The 20,416-nt window shown below is 44.9% G+C and overlaps 1 protein-coding gene across 1 annotated transcript in view; it reads left to right on the top strand.

The window, feature by feature from the left end:
• Positions 1-20,416, top strand: part of ZNF608 (zinc finger protein 608) — a 105,140-nt gene that overhangs the window by 83,764 nt on the left and 960 nt on the right. Inside the window, exons 3-7 of the mRNA XM_023519170.1 lie at positions 11,188-11,275; positions 11,771-14,222; positions 15,821-16,238; positions 16,803-16,975; positions 19,088-19,241. Coding sequence (XP_023374938.1) covers positions 11,188-11,275; positions 11,771-14,222; positions 15,821-16,238; positions 16,803-16,975; positions 19,088-19,241 — 3,285 coding nt within the window. The remainder of the gene's footprint in view (positions 1-11,187; positions 11,276-11,770; positions 14,223-15,820; positions 16,239-16,802; positions 16,976-19,087; positions 19,242-20,416) is intronic.

Here is a 20,416-nt window from a genome sequence, read left to right as displayed (position 1 = left end):
GGAAGGCAGGAGACTTTGTTGTGGGGCTGACCTGCTGAGTGTGGAATTCACAGCATCTCCCTTGGTCTCTAGCTTGTGACCCTGGTTACACAGAAGAGAGTGTAAAACAGAGGTCCTCAAACTTTTTAAACAGGGTGGGTTCACTGTCCCTCAGACCGTTGAAGGGCCGGACTGCAGGCCCCGGGAAGAGTCAGCTGCTAAGCAGGACAGGCAGCGGCAGCAAAAACACCCGGCAGGTCAGATAAATGTCCTAGGTGGGCTGCAGGTAGTCCGCGGGCCGTAGTTTGAGGATGCCTGGACTACAGACTAGACTTGATTACAGTTCATTCCTTCAGCTTTCCCTGCTTCACCTTGAACCTGAGCCCTCTTATGTGGCTTCACCGCCAGGGTGTGTGAACTCCCTCCCACGCTGCCCGGAGGGCTGGGCCACCTCCAGGAGAGCACCTGGGAGGCTCACCTGGGACAGGAGCCACAGTCACCTCTTGCCTTCAGCTGTGAGAGCACTGAGTCTAATTTCTCTGACATCTGCCTTCCTTGTTTCCTTTCCAGATTTGCCAAGGTGGTGACTCTTTGGTGACAAACCAAATGGACCCCTTTGAGTGCCAAATACATGCAGATCCCATCCATCTACACCCCCCCCCCCACACACACACAGAGTTGAGAGGCAGTTCCCCTGTTTTCAGCTGCTGTTTAAATTGCTATTTTAAATTTCAGTGAGTGGAATAATAACAGAGTGATCATCTCCAGTAAATGTTGTTGGCCTTTGTAAAGCATGGCTTATTCAGAGGTTTTATGATTTACAGAGGACACAGCTGGTGGCCAGCAGAGCTGTAAGAATGTGTGCTCTCCTGGGCCCAGTAGAGCTAGAGATGAAAAGGGCCCAGAGCTGGCACAAAAGCAAATAAGCGCTCTGACTTTAAATAAAGCATCATAATTTATAGGAAGACTGGTTCCTCAATCCCAGTGAGATACGTGGATCAGTAGCAGCTTTTTGATGTGGAGCATAATTGACAATTGGTTCCCACTGTCTCCTTGTATCTCAAGGACTGGGGATGGTAAGAAATTACTTTAAAACACAGCCCTATAATCCATAGTTGCACGACAGCATATTTTCACAGGCAGTTCAGCAGCGTTTGAACTTGAAACTCTGCTAATCACGTACAACCTAGGCTGGTGCTGATCTCCAAGAGGGGGGCTCCCTTCTCCTTGCCCACTCTCCTCCCCAGGCCTGTGAGATTTTTCATTCGTACATTTTATTTCCTTTACATCTTTCAGTCTCATTCATCTCAGTAATGACTTTGCCTTCCCGCCTCTTCTCCCTCTCCTGCTCCTGCCGCTGGGGAAGAACTGGGCATGAAACAGACTGCCTGACACAGAAAATAGGGAAGTGGCCGATAGCTGTTAATGACATCTCAAGTTCAGAGTGTGTTCCACCCTTCTTCTCCAGTAGAGTACTCTCTTTTGGTGGGGAAGTGGCGTGGAGGAAGAATTTTTGCATTAATTTTTGCATTAAGGATAGAATTTGTTTTTGTGAGGTTTTGCTCTTTACTTGTTTTTCCAGTGAAAGTAATGGCATGGTGGAGAGGTTGGGCTTAGGAGTTGTTGTCTAAAAAGATCCTGTAATTAATATTAAGGGCAGGAAATAACCGGGGCTGATGATTTGAAAGGCTGCATTCTTTGAGCTGCTTATCTGCCGTGACATGTGAGCGTGACAGTGGGACTGCTTCGTTGTCACTCTGGGAGACCCTGGCCATGTGCTGTGTGCCAGGGCCCGTGGACGCAGCTGTCTCCTAAAATAACACTTTAAAGAAAGGAGTGACTATTAGAAGGTGAGACCATAAGAACTGTGTCTTTATTATGGCTTGTGGTAGGCCTAGTTATAAAGTGTCAATAAATATTTATAACGTACCTTTTCCAAATTTTCAAACACTTTTATTTAAAGGGGAAGAAGGCTTGGCGTCTTTGGCTCAAGTAGCTAAGGCGCCAGCCACATACACCTAAGGTGGCAGGTTCGAATCCAGCCCAGGCCTGCCGAAACAACAATGACGGCTGCAACCAAAAAAATAGCCGGGCGTTGTGGCGGGCGCCTGTGGTCCCAGCTACTTGGGAGGCTGAGGCAGGAGACTGGCTTGAGCCCAGGAGTTGGAGGTTGCTGTGAGCTGTGATGCTACAGCACTCTACCCAGGGGGATAGCTTGAGGCTCTGTCTCAAAAATAAAAAAATAAAGGGGAAGAAATCTCCCAACAAGCTCCCAATAAAATCTTGTGAGACTGGAGGCGGGGTGGGGGAGAGGGTCAGTTCTGTTATAGTCAGTATCGAACCTTCATCTTCCTATGAAGAAAGGGAGGAGGAAGGTAATGAGAAATCATTCTGCTGCTCCAATGAGGAAAGCGGGCTTAATTTAAGAAAAGAGAGGGCATGAGGAACTCATGTGCTTTAGAAATCATCATCTGGACTCATCAGATTTCAGATGAACCAGTGGGTGCCTGACAAGGAACAGGAGGAAATTCAAGTTTAGAACTTGGCCTGAGCAATCAGAGCGGTGCTGTTGCCCATTTCCTTTCCACCAGGCTACGAAGCAGGCAGCTACTTACTGGAAAGTTTAATCACAGGCTTGCATGAAATGTCTTGGTACAAATGTACAGACATCCACTCTGCAGGATGTACGTACTCAGTTTATGCATTTGAATAGCTTTAAACGTCTATCTCAGAAGACTTGGTGTTTTTTGTTTGATCCCATCTCCCTGGCCCTCTTCATCCCTTGCATCCTGCTGTGTATTGACTGAGCCTTGATGGACCACGGCCTGAAAACCGTCCCTTTAGGGGTGCGGGGGGTGGCTTTTGATGCTGCCCAGTTAAGTGTCTCTGAAGCTAGCTCAGGGGACTTACCCTTCTGCGCCTCCATCCTAACCTCCTCCTCTTGCCTCCCTCATCATGGTCACCTCAAATTTGTTCTTCTGACTGTCCCCAAGTAGCAACTCTGGGCACCTGGGCAAAAGCTATTAGAAAAGCTGTCTAAACAATTAGAAGTACATAGTGTTTTGTGAATACTGCAGTATTTGTGTATTTTTTAAAGCTAGCCTCCAGCCATCAAAGGACAGCGTTGCTGAGGATATTATGTCTGCCTAACTTCAAAGAAATGTTTTTGTTACTGATCCTATTTAAAATTACATTCTAAAGATCGTTATGTGATTTTTTTTTTTTTAAATGATGCTCCCTAAAATGTCTATTATACCTGTGACAGTTTTAAACTAGGGGACTTGCTAGAACATAGGGCCTGTTTATTTAAAAGAAGTAAAGCATCTCTTTCTTTGGTAAACATGAATCGAAAGTTCTCTGTTAACACTTGCTTGAACTTGGGAAATGCTTGGTCAGTGAAAATGTGGCCACCATCTACATCTGTGGGGCAGGCCTCTGTGCCAGTGCAGGGGACAGCACTTTAGCGTTCCCGGGGGTGCCTGACAAAAGCCTCATTTCTGCTTCCTCTTCTTACTCACAAGACGGCCTTACCAGGCCATTGTATTTTCTAGAAGTGGGAAAGGCTAATGTTACTAGGGAAGCAAGAAAAGCTGCAAGAGCTTCTTTTAGCTGACCAGTCAACTGGATATTGACCACCTGTCTTCATGGGAAAGAAATAGATGGCAGTGAATAAGCGAGAGTCTAGTTTTCCAAGAAGCTCAATGATTTTCCCAAATCAATACAGCTCATCAGGCCACAGAACAAAGGCTGCGGGGGAGGTGACAGTGATGGAAGTGGCTGTGTGTTCTTTTGTGTATTAAACCATAAGACCCAGGGGGAAACAAGGTTTCTTTAGCTGTGTGTGTGTGTGTGTGTGTGTGTGTGTGTGTTTTTAAGGCCTTATTCAATGCATCTGGGGGGGAAATCCTTTCAGATATTTTTAAGATCTCCATACATTGTACACTGATGATCAAATGTACCTTTGAAAGAGATAAGCACAGTCAAGTCAGAAAGCCTACGATCCTTTAAAATATAGATTAGAACAGCATTTTGCCGTGGCTTTTTGCTTTTCAGTATTGGTTAAAATTTCATCTTTTCACTTGTTATTTATGGGTTGGCTTTAGATGAACCAAAAAGAGCATCTCAGGGCTCAAGATTAACCTCTGGCAAATAAAGAATCAGAACTATTCCCCCCACAAACGAACCATATTCCTAATGTCCTGAAAATAACACCAGCCCCTTATAGGAATGCTAAACCGTCATCTGAGAGGTTATAATTAACGTAGATAGGGTGATGCCAACGTATTCCAGCCGCCGACAGGGAAGATCTATCCAAACCAGCAATTTTTAGCCCTTCAGTCCTTTCATCTTTAAGCTCGCTGTGCTTTCATAAAGCAGTACATTAACACCAGAGCAGTGTGTCTCTGGGGTTTATGACTGGGGTGGCGGCACACTAGGGCATAAAGTGTTTCATTACACTTTCTTTTGTTAGTACTGCCCTATCTCCCAAGCTCCATTGCCATACACTATTTGTTCAGATAAAGTCCAATGTTCAGGGTGACTAATCGCAGCACTGTGTTCCAGATGGTTTGATTACAGGATGTGGTTAAAGTGACTCTTCAAACATTCAGCCCAGCAGTAGGGCTCTTAAAAAAAAAAAAAAATACTGCATTTTATGTTCATGTGACAACACTTACTTTTCTTGTCCTGATACTCCATATATACTGGGCATAGGCAATGGGCAAGTCCCTGTCCTTTTTAGTTGGCAAGTATTTTACAGGCAACCTTAGTTGTAAATTGTAAATTTTCATAAATAATTATAAACTCAACTTTGTCCTTTGTAGAAGGATTTGTCCGAAGGTTAAAAGCTCTGAAACTGGAACAATAAATTAAGTGACAAGATTCACCTTTTTTTTTTTTTTTTTTCCAAAACACAGTCTTACTCTGTTGCCCTATATAGAGTCCTGTGGCATCATCATAGCTCACAGCAACCTCAGCCTCTCGGGCTCCGGTGATCTTCTTGCCTCAGTTTCCCCAGTAGCTGGGACTACAGGCTCCTGCCATGACACCTGGCTAGTTTTTCTGTTTTTAGTAGAAATGAGGTCTTGCTCTTACTCAGACTGGTCTTGAACAAGATTCAGCTTTTTTTAAAGTGTCAATATTGAAAATGACAGAGTGATAACAAAATATTGGGGAGGGTGTTCTAAACAAAGGACAGATAATAAATCACACCTTGTATAATCTTTACATTGTGTAAAAATGTAGGGTAATATGATATTTAAAGTATATGAACTTTATATCCTGTACGTGTGAAACTAGAGTATTGTGGCATTTTTATTGTTACTAATGTTTCACTAGAAAAAAATACATAAAAGGAAAGAAATATGTGATTTTTTTTTTAAAAAAAAAAGGATTATGGCATAAATGGGTTACAATTTGGTGTCATTAGAATGAGGTTTCTGTTTTCTGCCTGAATGCACACCAAGTCCATCCAGATGTGGTAGCCTGCATAAGAGTTTAAAAAAACTTCTGTTTGATTCCAAATTCAGCATTCATAATGCTTGGCAGAGACTTCTGTTCCAGGGATGAGGCACTTTAAAGACTCTGAAACAGTCTTTAAACTCAAATGCAAACAGAGTTATGCCTATCCACTGGGAAATCAGGCATTTACCCAGTTCTTGAGGAAACAGCTTCACAAATACCAGAAATAATAATTCATAAACCACACTTATAACATCTTGGGAGCAAAATCCCTTCACAGAGAATGTCTATCATCTATAAGCTAGCGGGAGATTATGCCTGTTGAGAAAATGTGGTAATAGTGAGAAGTCCCTGGTTAGGATTCTCTCTAGACTCTCTCTCATCATCCCCATGTCCTTAGTTCCTGGGCATCTGAACTCTCACTGTGAGCCGGGCCTGTGTTCCCAGGGGCTGTAGGCGCAGATACTACTCCTATTTTTAAGCAGTGTTGTCTGGTTGGGAGAGACAGGCTTACCGTGCCTATGAGTGGAATAAAATCTTAAGGGGACCTTAGGGTAGGACAGACTGTCTCCACTAAGTCCAGACATGGTAAGAGTGCATTTAATGGTGCTCTCCTAACAGATTGAGTTGGGTGTTCCTGGTGGGAGGAGGTTCTTCTTGTCATTCAGAGTCCCAGATGATGGAGGCTTTGCCACCTTCACCTGGAGGTCCTCACAGTCATGGTCACCGTTTCCATTGTGGTAGCAAGGGAGCAGGGAGGAGACTGTAAGAACATGCATGGGATATTCTCAGGGGCCAGGCCTGCAGGTGGCGCACATCGGTTCACCCACTGTCCCTTTGTGAGACTCAGTCACAAGGTCACATTGAATTGGCAGGGGAGCTGAGAAGGAGTCTAACTGTGAACTCAGAAAGCAGGGAGGGGGTAACATGACGCTGTGTGAGCCGACACCAGCAAAAGAGCTGTGTGTGCAGGACAGCAGGGACCCCAGAGAGAGTGGCCCCCTTCTGGTGGTGTGCGTGCTCTGTGCATGATGGAGGGGAGGATTCCTAGAAGTGAAACGCTTTGAATTTGTCTCCATTTGCTCCGAATTCATTCAGAACTTCAACTTCCCTTGAGGATTCAGACTAAGGCATCTTCAAAGTTTCTTTCAGGGGAATTAAAAGTGTGACATGGACAACAGTTGCAACTTGTCTAGGCTGGAGGTGGGAGAAGAGAGAGTGAGGAGAATGCCAACATGGTCATTGTCCTTGTTTGGGTGAAAGGAAGTCATGTGGACTAGGGTGGGTAGCTGTCAGAAGGCAGGGCAGGACCAAGGAATTCAAAGACAATTTTAATTTAAGGAACAACTTTCCAACAAAGTGGCTGGAAAACAACTGGTAAAACAAAAGGGGTGCATGGGGGTCTGAGTCCTGAGGGCTTTGCTCAGCGGTGGCTTGCTTATCTCCTAGCTCTTGTATCCTTGGGGCTTTGGCCATCCTTGCCCTCTTAGTCTCACAGTAGCTGGCAACCTCCAGGCTCCTACTGTAATTATTAGCTTTCGGAAACTCCTCCTTACTAACTCAGATCCCCAACTTGAGTCCCTGTTTGGTTGCTTCTGCCTCATGTGCCCATCACTGTTTGGGTCAGATGAGGTCAGTGTTAGGATCACTAAACCGGGAGTCTGATAACCTCAAGCTGCCCTCTGAGCAGGGACTGTGAGCAGGGCAGGCTCTGTGTACATCACATCTAGGGTCTAGTCTCCTCTAATGTGATGGTCAAAGGCCCTGGTCCCCAAACTTTTTGGCATGAAAAACAATTTTTCCATAGATGCAGGGCAGGGAGTAAGAAGTGGCTGGTGGGATGGAACAGGAGGCAGCGCTCAGGTGGTGAAGCTATGAGCCCAGTTCCTCTGCAGTGTGGGGGTTGGAGACCTCAGGCCTAAGACGCCTGCTCTATAAATACAGGTCATATGCAAAACTACACTTCTACTTTTGGATTAACAGTGAATGTCTGTGTCTGTTCTGTTTTAAGATTGTAGACTCTTGAAAGTACAGAGATTGGGTGAACTTCCAAATAAAATGTGGTTGATCGCACAGCCCCAGGTAGATACCCAGTGTGTACCCCTTCGATAAACAGATGGACTTGACTATCCCCCTGGAAACTCTTTACTGAGAAAATAATAGGTTGAACATTGAGACTGGAACCCTTATGAGAATGAGAATCCCAGGGCATTTTTGGTTTCCGCGGGTACAGGTAAGAGGCTAAGATTATGTAATGAAGACCTTGTTCTTATTAAATGTTCTGTAGGTAATATGCCTACATATTAGTCAGGGGCAGTGTCAGATTCTGTGTCAGTATCTGAGACAAAGTGTTTGCAATTCGAAGAAGAAAACCATATCTGGTGAACCCAGTCTCAAACCATCCATTGAACTCTTCAGTTGTATTCCATATTAGTAACAAGCCCCAGATATTTTCAAGTCTAAAATGTTACAATGCAAAAAGACCATGTCCAGCCCGTGGGTGGAAAGGACAGGATAATAAACCTGGTAGAAATGAAAAGGACTTAGAGGGTCCTTAGCATCTGCCTCACAGGCTAGGTTTTTAAAGACTAAATGTATACTTATTTCCAATTTATATAAGCTAGTGAGAAATGTAACTTTATGCCCAGATTTCTAAAATCCATATTTGTACTTTCAAAGGACTGATTTTCACCTTGGACATTTACATAGTGTATTCTGTCTTATACGACCATGGGTTACATAATGTTAAAGATTTTTAAGATTTCAGCAAAGTTATCAGCCTCTTCCATGTCTTAGAGCTGACACACCACCTTTTACCCTTGGCCCTTCACAATAGGGTGTTGTCTCTAACATAGATACTCTTGCAAAGAGACAAGACACTGGGTAGTTTATATGGGAAACATTCCTTAAGCCTTCCTTGCGATGTAGAGCAGCAGATTTGGCTGTGTAAACACGTGGTCTGTATACTCGCATGTGAATTTCAGGCAGATTTAAATACTCTGTGGCATTGTGAAGCGGCTTGTACGTATAAAGGAAGATAGACACAAGCACACATATTTAATTAGCTCTGCTTGGTGGAGACTATTCAGAATATCTCCCTGGGAGTAAAGCATTTTAAATACGAAGTGCTTCTGGAAAAAAATATGGGTGACTTATTTAGGCTCTTTGAAATTGCAAATAGACTCTCCTTTCCAGGATTTTATTTTCGTCTACTGCAAATAACAACAGCATCGCTTGTGCCTAGATAAGAGGTCTGCTTATGTGGCTCCTAGAAAGAGCAGCAGATGTGAATAGCTGTACATCGTGGGAGTTGCGACTGCAGTTCAGCCTTTGTGACGGCTTCAACCTGCAGCCCCAGATAACCAGTGATTAATTGCGAGCTTTGGGTCCTTCCCCGCCCTCTGATCCTCCTTGACCCTGCGAATTCGGTTCTGAATGGGCTGGCGTGGGCCATGGTGGAAACAGCAGGGTTAGGCAGACCCCGGCTTTCATCGCGCGACCAGCCCTTGTTAGGGCGAACGAGCCCGTGTGCTCCGCAGGAGCCGAGCGGGCCGGCGCGCCCAGGGACCCGGGGGTCGCGTCCTTCGCCTCTGCCCCGCGCGGCTCTCCCCAGCCTGGCTCCCGGGCTCGAGGCGGCCGCCCTCGGCCCAGCCAATCAGACGCGAGCGTTCGCAGCGGGCGCTGGCCAATCCGCAGCCCGCGTTTGCTGGAAACGTGAAACCCTTAGGGGAAAAGCAATAACAAAAGCCTTTCACTGCAGACAAATGTTAAGTGTCTGTGCAGACTTTTCCTGTTTTTAATTTTATTACTGCAAGAATGGAGGGTTTGTTGTTTCTTTCATGTTTCCTTTCAAGCAATTTTAATTATACATTTGTGCTACATCAGGGACTCCAGAACGCACTGATCCAGCCTATTGCATCTAAAGCTAAAATGCAGTAACCTTCTGGCGATACAGATATATCCCTGCACTGTAAATATAGCTGACATGCTAAAGAATTTTAAGCAGCTGCAAAGGTCTTTGACACCACACACAGGGCCCCAGAGAGCAGATGATGAGAAAACCAGCCCAGTCTTCCTCTTCCCCTCCTCTCCCCCCTCCCCTTTCCTGAAGGGATGTGCTCATAAGAATCCTTTCCTCCAATTGTTCTGTCTTGTGCAAATTTTGACCAAATGCCTAATTACCATTGATTTTTCATCGCAATGTGAATTTTTATACTCAATGGTTTAAAAAAAAAAATGTCCTGAGGGATTTACAGTGGAATCAGCGGTGATTTGAGGAAATGTTTGCTGTGCTTCATCCTTGCCTCTCCCCTGCTAGCCTATTGCTACAATATGCTGAATTTACACTGAGTAAATTCAGCTGTTGCCTAAGTAATAGCAACATAGACCATATGGGAAACAATTTTAAAATCTCCTTTTGAGACTTTTTTTCCTATTGAGACTTTTGAAAGAAATTCTTCTTTCTCCACTACTTGAGTCCCCGCCATCCAAATATTTTACCTGCTGTTTAAAGGTTCCCAAGAAAATGAGTCTTCCCTTGTGGAATTTCCCTGTTCAGTACAGGTTTTCTGGTAAAATTCAAAATGGCAGTGGTAAAGGAAGAGAGCGAACCAGCTAGAAATAGACTGAGTAATGTCCTGTGGTGTTTCCAAGAAAGGATGGGAAGAGGTGCAGAAAAGAAAACAAAGACTCACTTCAATATTTCATTTCCTTATCTAATATTTTATGTACGTCACAAAATCTAGGTCCTATTAAAATATGCTTTAAAGGAGTGATTTAAAAAATATATATATGGCACTTGTCCTCTAGAGAAATAAAAGGGATGTTCTATTGTGTTGCTGTGTGACATTTGGTATACTAAGTGCACTTAAGTTTAGTAATTCACAGATGCAGCGCTAAATTAAATTGTCTGTGTGCAAAGCAGTTGGGAAAAGCAGAATGGCTTGCAGGAAACAAGTGTGTTGGTTTTGAGATTTCTCTTCTAATCCTCTGTGGCAAATGCTTACCGAAGTTGATTCTAAAGATAACCCCAAGAGCAAATCTATTGTGCACATTTATTTTCTTAAGAGGGCTATTTAAGGAGTCCTTAATATGAAACAAGACCAAACAGTGAAACAGATATCATAACAAGTCTGATTATTGTCTCACAAAGTCAAAGAGGGGAGGATTAGGAAAGAGAAATCATAGCTGATTGTCTGCTATCTGGATTCTGTCTAAGACCCTACTTTCCCTTCTATGCCTATTTTATGCACCTGCATAATCTTTTTTCTTATTAAAAATCATGATTATTTTATGTTGCCGAATTAGAAACAAAACCGATTGCTTTCATTCACTCTCTGGTGTAAGTACTGGTAACTGGCGCTTAGTTTATGTTGGCTGCTTGCCAAACGAAAGCAATTATGTATAATAATAGAAAAATTAAGAGGTGAGTGTTGCTGTTTTACAGCAGGACATGGCAAAAACCATTTCCTTCTGTCAGCAGTATCTTGATTACACTCTCACACACAGTCTCGCCCTTTTTACCCCCTGCGCACGCGCGCGAATGCACACACAGACGTGCACACTCACATTATTTCCTGTGGGTTTTAACTGAGGTCACTGAAACCAGAAAGAGGAAGAATGCAAACCACAGCTTTTGAGAGCAAATTAGAATAGAACTTTGCTGGTAAAAAGTAATAATAATAAATGAACTGGAAAGAGAGTCATCAGTGCTGACCATGATGCTTTTTCTTCCCCCACCCTCTACAGGTGTCCTAGTGGTCAATGTCACGTGGAGGAACAAAACTTACGTGGGGACCCTACTGGACTGCACCAAGCACGACTGGGCGCCTCCCAGGTACAAATGGGGCCTTTCATCTCCCTCTTTTCTTTCTCTCCTTCCCCCGTCTTCTCTTTGCAAGGAAACTATAGAGAAAGATTAATAGTACATAAAAGTCTGCCTGTAATTGAAACCAGGCAAAAGAGAAATGATCGGTTTAGGACTGAACACAGTAAAATGCAGATGCTTGATTTCTTTTCTATCAGCTCTCTAGTCCCCTCCCCTGCCTCCTTTGTTTTCTTCTTTTCTCAAAATGGAAATTTGAATTGTATTAGAATCTAGCTACCTGAGCTGTTTTTCTTTAGTTTTCTGAGAAAGAATATGAGCCCTTGGTAGCCTGTTCTTCTCAAGTGTTGGAAATTGTCAATGGAAGGCTGGAGTGTCTTTTCCTTGGCTGGGCCCAGTCCTTAAGATGCTGGGGTATTGACGTCTCTGTGCTGCATTATGTACCTTGTGATTTCACCTGGCTCTTTAGGGGATTCGCATTTTGACCTGTGTTACTTGCTTCCCTAGGTTTTGTGAGTCACCGACAAGTGACCTGGAGATGAGAGGGGGCCGGGGCAGAGGAAAGAGAGCACGGTCTGCCGCAGCTGCCCCTGGCTCTGAGGCCAGCTTCACAGAATCCAGAGGGCTCCAGAACAAGAACAGAGGGGGAGCCAATGGGAAAGGGAGGCGGGGCAGCCTCAATGCCAGCGGACGAAGGACACCTCCAAACTGTGCCGCTGAAGACATAAAAGCCAGCCCTTCCTCCACCAACAAAAGGAAAAACAAGCCTCCAATGGAACTGGACCTGAACTCCAGCTCTGAGGACAATAAGCCTGGGAAGCGTGTCCGCACAAATTCCAGAAGCACTCCCACCACCCCTCAAGGGAAACCAGAGACTACTTTTTTGGACCAGGGCTGTTCTTCTCCAGTGTTAATCGATTGTCCCCACCCAAACTGCAACAAAAAGTACAAGCACATTAATGGCCTGAGGTACCACCAGGCTCATGCACACTTAGACCCAGAAAACAAGCTGGAGTTTGAGCCTGACAGCGAGGACAAGATCTCAGACTGCGAGGAGGCATTGAGCAATGTGGCGCTTGAATGCAGTGAGCCAAGCACAAGTGTGTCTGCTTATGACCAGGTGAAGGCACCAGCATCCCCTGCCGGGAACCCCCCTGGCACCCCCAAAGGAAAGCGAGAGCTGATGAGCAATGGCCCAGGTTCTATTATTGGTTCTAAAGCTGGGAAGAATTCTGGCAAGAAGAAGGGCCTTAACAATGAGCTGAACAACCTCCCTGTAATCTCCAACATGACAGCCACATTAGACAGTTGCTCGGCAGCAGATGGCAGTTTGGCTGCCGAGATGCCTAAACTGGAAGCAGAGGGATTAATTGACAAGAAAAATTTGGGAGACAAAGAAAAGGGCAAAAAAGCTAACAATTGCAAGATGGACAAAAACCTTTCTAAGCTAAAAAGCGCCCGGCCCATCGCCCCCGCCCCCGCCCCCACTCCCCCGCAGCTCATTGCTATACCTACTGCAGCCTTCACCACCACCACCACGGGGACGATCCCGGGGCTGCCCTCCCTCACCACCACTGTCGTTCAGGCTACACCAAAGAGTCCTCCATTAAAACCCATTCAACCAAAGCCCACCATTATGGGAGAGCCCATCACCGTGAACCCGGCTCTGGTGTCACTTAAAGACAAAAAGAAAAAGGAGAAGCGAAAGCTGAAGGACAAAGAAGGGAAGGAGACAGGAAGCCCGAAGATGGACGCCAAACTGGGGAAGCTAGAGGACTCCAAGGGGGCCGGCAAGGACTTGTCTGGGCATTTTTTAAAGGATCATCTCAGTAAGAATGAAGGGCTGGCCAATGGGCTGTCGGAGTCTCAGGAGAGCCGCATGGCCAGTATCAAAGCCGAGGCCGATAAAGTTTACACTTTTACAGACAATGCTCCCAGCCCTTCCATAGGGAGCGCCTCGAGGATGGAGTGCAGCACTTTGGTGAACGGGCAGGCGCCGATGGCACCCCTGCACGTGTTGACCCAGAATGGGGTGGAGAGTTCAGCGGCCAAGACAAGCAGTCCCGCCTATTCAGACATATCTGATGCTGCTGATGATGGTGGCTCTGACAGCAGGTCGGAGGGCATGAGGTCAAAGGCCAGTTCCCCATCAGATATCATTTCCAGTAAGGATGGTGTTGTCAAAGGGCATTCTTCAACTACAGCACAATCAGCTCAACTGAAAGAGTCCCATTCTCCCTATTACCATGGTTACGATCCTTATTATTCTCCAAGTTATATGCACCCAGGACAGTTGGGTCCCCCTGTAGCTGGGAACAGCGGGAGCATGCCGGGAATGAAAATCAAGAAGGAGTCTGAGGAAGATTTGGAAAAGAAAGACAAGGTGGACCAGTTAGATTCGAAGAAAGTGGACCACAATTCTGTGTCCTTACAGCCTCAGCACCAGTCTGTGATCACACAGAGACATCCGGCCCTGGCCCAGTCGCTGTATTACGGCCAGTATGCCTATGGCCTCTACATGGACCAGAAGTCTCTGATGGCCACCAGCCCTGCCTATAGACAGCAGTATGAGAAGTACTATGAGGACCAGAGGCTGGCAGAGCAGAAACTGGCCCAGACTGGGAGAGGAGAGTGTGAAAGGAAAAGTGATCTCCCTCTGAAAGAGCTGGGCAAGGAGGACAGTAAACAGAAAAACATGCCATCGGCCACTATCTCAAAAGCTCCCTCTACTCCGGAGCCTAACAAAAACCATTCTAAACTAGGGCCGTCAGTGCCTAATAAAACTGAGGAGACAGGTAAATCGCAGCTTCTCTCCAATCACCAGCAGCAGCTTCAGGCCGACAGCTTCAAAGCTAAGCAGATGGAAAACCACCAGCTTATTAAGGAGGCTGTAGAAATGAAATCTGTCATGGACTCTATGAAGCAGACAGGTGTAGACCCAACCTCGAGATTTAAACAAGTAAGATTGTGGAGCGTGGCCCCAACAGAGAGAGCAGTCTGAGACTTGTCATGTCTGGGCTTGATCTGGTACACTTCTGACTCAGAAAAGAAACCGACCTTAGGGTGTTTTCCCTCTTCTCTTGAGAAACATGTTAAGATTCTCAGGAGTTGCTGTGTAGCTCTAACGTGCCCATTACTCACTGTTTTCTCATCAGGTTGCGTAGTGAAGGGAATTGTGGGCATGCACTGCACGGACTGTTTGGGGCCACTGACTTCCCTCTCAGACTCTGCTGTGGCCCTTCATGTCCCACATAGCCTTCCCCTGCAGGGCTGCCCAGTGCCCTTCTGACTCTGGGACTCTGACACTCATCTGATCTCTAAAATATTTTTTCTATTTCTGAATTTCTACTAAGCATCTTCTCAAAATATTAAAACTGGGACCCTAAATTTACACTTCCCATTCATCTTTTTAATAAAATTTGGTACCCCAGCTGTCTTTGACATGGGGTCTGGGATGCCTCCTCTGTGCAAAGTGCCCCAAAGAGCAAAGCTTAGTGCTGAGCAAGTCGGGGGACTGTGGGGTGGGAGGGTGGGGGGCACTCAGCAGCCATCCCAGGTCCCTGCGCTCAGCTGGCCTGAGAACACCTGAAAATCAGTCACCATGAAACCACCGTGGACTAGCACTTTCTGTCATGGCCCGACATCCTGACTCCCTGCAGCACCAATTCTAGTATTTCCCGCACACCCCTGCCCCCTCTCCCACCCCTACCCACAGGCTCGACAGTCCCTGGTACATCAGAACAAGAACACTTTTACACATCTCTGCCCAAAGTTGAGACATAGGTCCAACTTTGAATGTTCCCTCAGGGGCTGGGTACCCAGTGCGTTTATGTCATGAATGGTTTGTCACGAATGTCCCAAAGACCTTTTACTATTCTTACTTCCCCCACTAAATCAGGCTTTCGCTTCACAGGGCTGCATTAAAACAATACAATTTGGGGGCTTATAGATGGCTCTGTTTTCCAATACAGAGGCCATAATGTGTGCTGTTATTTGGAAATTTTGTTTTGATTAGGATGTTAGCACATAATGAGCCAATATATTAAGCCTCAGCTGCAGGAGAATAACAAAATGTGTTAGGCGACCGAAGGATGTTCCTCCTAAGTGATGTCAGTAGCTGCAGCAGTTACTTAAATTTATTATTAATAGCTCGAGTTGGAGTTGTTAATATTCTTTTTACCTATGCAAGGCATTAAAAGGAAAATGAAGGTTGGATTAAGTATGTCTGAGGATGTTCTTTAATGTTGAGAAAGGACATTAAGGTCCCAGCTCTGAATTCCAGCTAACCTGAGTTGGAAGCCTAGTTCTCATTTTTTTAAGCTTGTACTTTAAAAACTTCAGTTTTATCTTCTGTACAAGGAATCAATAATAATGCCTACCTCAGACACATTACTCCTTTTTGAAAGAAGGAGGTAAAGGTATTAGCACAGTGCCTAGGATGCAAATAAAGGTTAACCTAACGTTAGAAGTAATCGTGATGGTGCTATCCTGATGATAAGTTTTCTTAAGAATGGAAATTTTAAAAGAAATCTGTTCTGTTTTCTTTTTAAAAATCAGGATCCAGATTCAAGAACATGGCATCATTACGTATACCAGCCCAAATACCTAGATCAGCAAAAATCAGAAGAACTTGATCGAGAAAAGAAATTAAAAGAGGATAGTCCAAGGAAAACTCCTAACAAAGAAAGTGGTGTGCCCAGCCTTCCTGTATCATTAACAAGCATTAAAGAGGAGCCCAAGGAGGCCAAGCGTCCTGATTCTCAGTCAATGGAGGAGAACAAGCTGAAAAATGATGATCGAAAGACCCCTGTGAATTGGAAGGACTCTCGGGGCACGAGAGTGGCTGTCTCCTCTCCCATGAGTCAGCATCAGTCGTACATACAGTACTTGCATGCCTATCCTTACCCACAGATGTATGACCCCAGCCATCCTGCATACCGGGCTGTGTCTCCCGTTCTAATGCACAGTTACCCTGGTACGTGTTGTGGGTTCTGACTGTGGTAGAGGCAAGAGGCTGTGTTCCAATATTTGCTGTTAAAAACTCGTGATAAATGAGAGGCTTTGAGAATGACATTTGTTTTGTTTGTCTTTATGCTGCTTAAAGTTCCAAAGATGAAACAGAGTTAATGTAAGAGTTTTTTAAAAATAAAATGTCAAGAATCCTCTGTTAGAGTTTCCGTAGTCTCTGATGGTCTGCTATAGCTGTTAGACTGACAGGTACTTTATTGCCTATGAAAATATTCTAAGCACTTACTGTCATAATCATTATAGTTACTATTCCTTTCACTTAAGCGGACACATAAATGTATGAAATGGCTGTAAGCTCAATTCTGTTTATAACCTCCGTTCATCAGGATGAATTAACTGGGAGAAGAGAATCGGAGAACCTAGATAACAGTTTAACGATGATGTAGCTCATTCTTAATGTAGCCCCCTATTTTAAGATCTCTGACTCGTATCCCAAATTCATGTAACCCAAATGATTTTTTTTTTAAGATGTATCCCATAACTTGATGTGGCATTTGCTGTTTATCTGCAGGAGCCTATCTCTCCCCAGGATTTCATTATCCTGTTTATGGGAAGATGTCAGGGAGAGAAGAGACAGAGAAAGTCAATACCAGCCCTAGCATCAACACGAAAACAACCACTGAATCTAAAGCACTGGATTTGCTCCAGCAGCATGCCAACCAGTACCGCAGCAAGTCTCCTGCTGTAAGGCTCCTTTTGTTACTGTTTAAAAGTGCTGTGTTTTGGGGGAGAAAAGGGATCAAGCTAGAGAACAGTCTTGAAATATAAATGGTTTTGGAACCCAGCTGTGATTTCAGGATGCTGTTTTATCCTAATACATAAAGAATGGAGGGTTCAAAAGTAAGACACTTTTCAGGTGGTGCCTGTGGCTTGAGGAGTAGGGTGCTGGGCCCCACATGCCATAGATAGCGGGTTCAAACCTGACCCTGGCCAAAACTGCAACAACAACAACAAAAAGTAAGACACTTTCACGCGAGGGAGAATTATTGGTAAGGCCTGTATGTTGATAGTGAGCTTTTCTGTTGCAAAATCTCATATACCTTGCTCACCCAAGAGGATGCTTGTTGGCGGAAATTTAAATTCATAGGAACCAACATTTGGTGTGAAATATTTCTGATTAAACATTGAGAAATTGGGAAACAGAGAACTCTATTTTTATAGCATCCTTAGAAGTAATTCAGAGGCTACAAACAGTTGACCTATTGGGCAAACATTTTTTAAATTTAAACATTTTGGGGACAGCTTTTTTTTTTTTTTTAAGAGACAGTCTTACTTTGTCACCCTCCATAGAGTGCCATGGCATCACACAGCTCACAGCAACCTCCAACTCCTGGGCTTAGGCAATTCCTTTGCCTCAGCCTCCTGAGTAGCTGGGACTACAGGCGCCCACCACAAAACCTGGCTATTTTTGTGTTGCAGTTTGTCTGGGGCTGGAGTTTGAACCCACCACCCTCGGTATGTGGGGCCAGCACCCTACCCACTGAGCCACAGGCACCGCCCTGGGACAGCTTTCAAAAATCAGATTTCACATACAAATTCAGATGCTCTCTTTGTCATACGAGAATAGAAACTCAGGTCCAAAATGACTTGGCAGTAGATAGGAGCAAGTAGCCCGCCTAGGCAGTGTGTCCTACTTCCGGTGTTAGCATGTATAGAGACACAACCTCCCAGTCTCCATCACTCACCTTTGTTGTTAGCCTGATGTCTGTACAGATGTGCGTTTCCTACCCCTTCTGCTGACGCTTGGTGTTCACATGGTCCACATTGGCGGTTGATGCTGCATCATGAGCAAAGCTGAGCCCTGTTAAGTTTGTTCAGGCGTAATTGGATCTCGCTCAGTGTGCAGCTCATGTGCAAGAGTGAGTCACTTGACTAAGGAGTGAGGAAGGAGGGCCATGTCTTCTATCTTCTGGCCTTGACTCATTGTCTTATCCTGATAACTCTGCTGAACGATACATGGGAGTGTCTGTGTGAAAGACAGGCCTCCCCCCAAAGAGGCAACTGCTAGTTCTAGAGACTGTTATGAAGACACAATAAAGGCTACAATGGTTCATGGCTAGAAAAGAGAAGTTTAAAGTCAATTAAAATATAGTATCTGCTGAGTGAATGACTCCACCAGAGACTGTAGATAGAAACTAGAAAGATGATTTATGAATCTTTGTCGGTGAGGCCCCTGGTACAAAGATTCTTTTCTTACGAAACATGAAACAGTGGTTGGGTATAAAGGTAGAAATGCAAACTGATTTGGGAGAAGGGGGGCTTCTCTGTGAGGGTTCACACATGCAGAGGTTCAGAATGTAAGTACGTGCTTTATGTTGGCATCTAACCTTGGGATGTACATTTGCAGTAGGAAAAACTGATGCAGATACGTTTAAAATTAAGAGATAGGTTCTCCCCTACAAAATATAAATAACATGAAAGTGTAATTAGAAAACTTGACCTGAAATCTCCAGAACTATTTCCTTTCCTTGATTCATATGTCAAAAGCTGTTCCTGGGAGGGTGTCGGGTAGATTCTAAATCTGCGATTATAAGTGAATGTCGGGAGAAGTCCTCTTATCTCCATCCTTTGAGGATGGCATGGGTACTGCTTGGCTGACTAGGGGCAGAGCAGTGGTTTAGCGTTGGCTTCATTCCAACTGAAACGACTGCCTGTCTTTTGACATTACCTTCACTTAATAGGGACTTGTATGTATCTGTATGTCTGCTTTTTAAGCAGTAACAGAGAAGGGTTATTTCTCCTACAAGTTGTTTTTTTGGAGATTGAAGCAGGGGGCATTTCTCTTTTCCATTGCAGCCTGTGGAAAAGGCTGCAGCCGAGCGGGAACGGGAGGCGGAGCGGGAAAGGGACCGCCACTCTCCCTTCAGCCAGCGGCACCTGCACACGCACCACCACACCCACGTTGGCATGGGCTATCCCCTGATCCCAGGACAATACGACCCCTTTCAAGGTAAAAGCTCTGTGGTCACTGTGTCTCGGTCCATCCTGCTTTGGAAAACTGCTTTTCTAATCTTAAAAAATAAAAATCCAGAGCTTTGAGTTCACATTAGCTCTGGGGAGAGTTTTTAACACTTATTTCCTAGTATTTTCTAGTGACACAGCTAAGGCTATTCCCCCATCTTTGTGTTCTATTGAGACATGAAATGGCTACCACTTAATAATTGTCACTAGCTGATGTTATCGGAGGCTTACCGTTATCTCACAGACTGAGGGTGGTGGCCTGTGTCTGGGGCACTGAATATAACAATCAGGAGATCAGATATCTACTGCAGGGAAATAGTAGGGAAAAAAAAGGGAGGGACAGTGGGAGGCTTGGAAATTGCTTGTCCTGATTTCTGCAGGCCATTCAAGTTGCTCTATTCCTGTGGAAGTACTGGAATTAACCGGATCAAGTTTAACACTTTTTATAACCTAATTCAGGGACTTTTCACCCTTCACTGCCGTGACTCTCACTAAAGATGAAGGTCAAGAAAGAGAAATGAATTTTAAAAGCCCTAGGATTGCCGTGAGGAGCCTCCAGTTGGTAGCATGTTGGTTGAACATGTAGTATTTGTCCCATGTCTGTCATCTCAGGTGGGGAGGTGGTGGCACTGTCTTTACCAACAGACCCACTTGCTGGGATCTTGCTGTCTCAGTGGGCTCGGGCTACCAGGACAAAATGCCACAGTTTGCATGACATTAAACAACGGAAATTTATTTTCTTGCAGTCCTAGAGGCTGGGAGTTCCATATCAGGGTGCCACCAGGATCACTCTCTGCAAAGCCTTCTCTTCCCAGCTTATAGGCGGCCACCATCTTGTTCTGTACTCACATAACCCCATTTTTGTGCATGTGCAGGGGGTAGAGGGGGTGGAAGAGAAAGAGCTCTGATGTCCCTTCTCATAAGTATACTAGTTCTGCTGTATCCGAGCCCCACCCTATGACCTCATGCAACTTTAATTTCCTACTTATCAGTCCTATCTCCCAAGTACAGTCACACTGCGGGTTAGGGCTTTTTATTTTATTTTTTATTTGGGGGAGAGACGATTTAGTCTCTACCACTTGGCATGTTGCCTCTTCCCTTGCTGTATGAATATAAAGTAAGATGATATTTTTGAAGGTATTTCCAAAAGGGGGAGATGATAAA

This window comes from Otolemur garnettii, unplaced genomic scaffold, assembly GCF_000181295.1.
Source record: "Otolemur garnettii isolate 467f Iridium unplaced genomic scaffold, OtoGar3 scaffold00160, whole genome shotgun sequence".
NCBI lineage: Eukaryota > Metazoa > Chordata > Mammalia > Primates > Galagidae > Otolemur > Otolemur garnettii.
The sequence above is the reverse complement of the archived record's forward strand: the minus strand, read 5'-3'. Positions and strand labels throughout refer to the sequence as shown.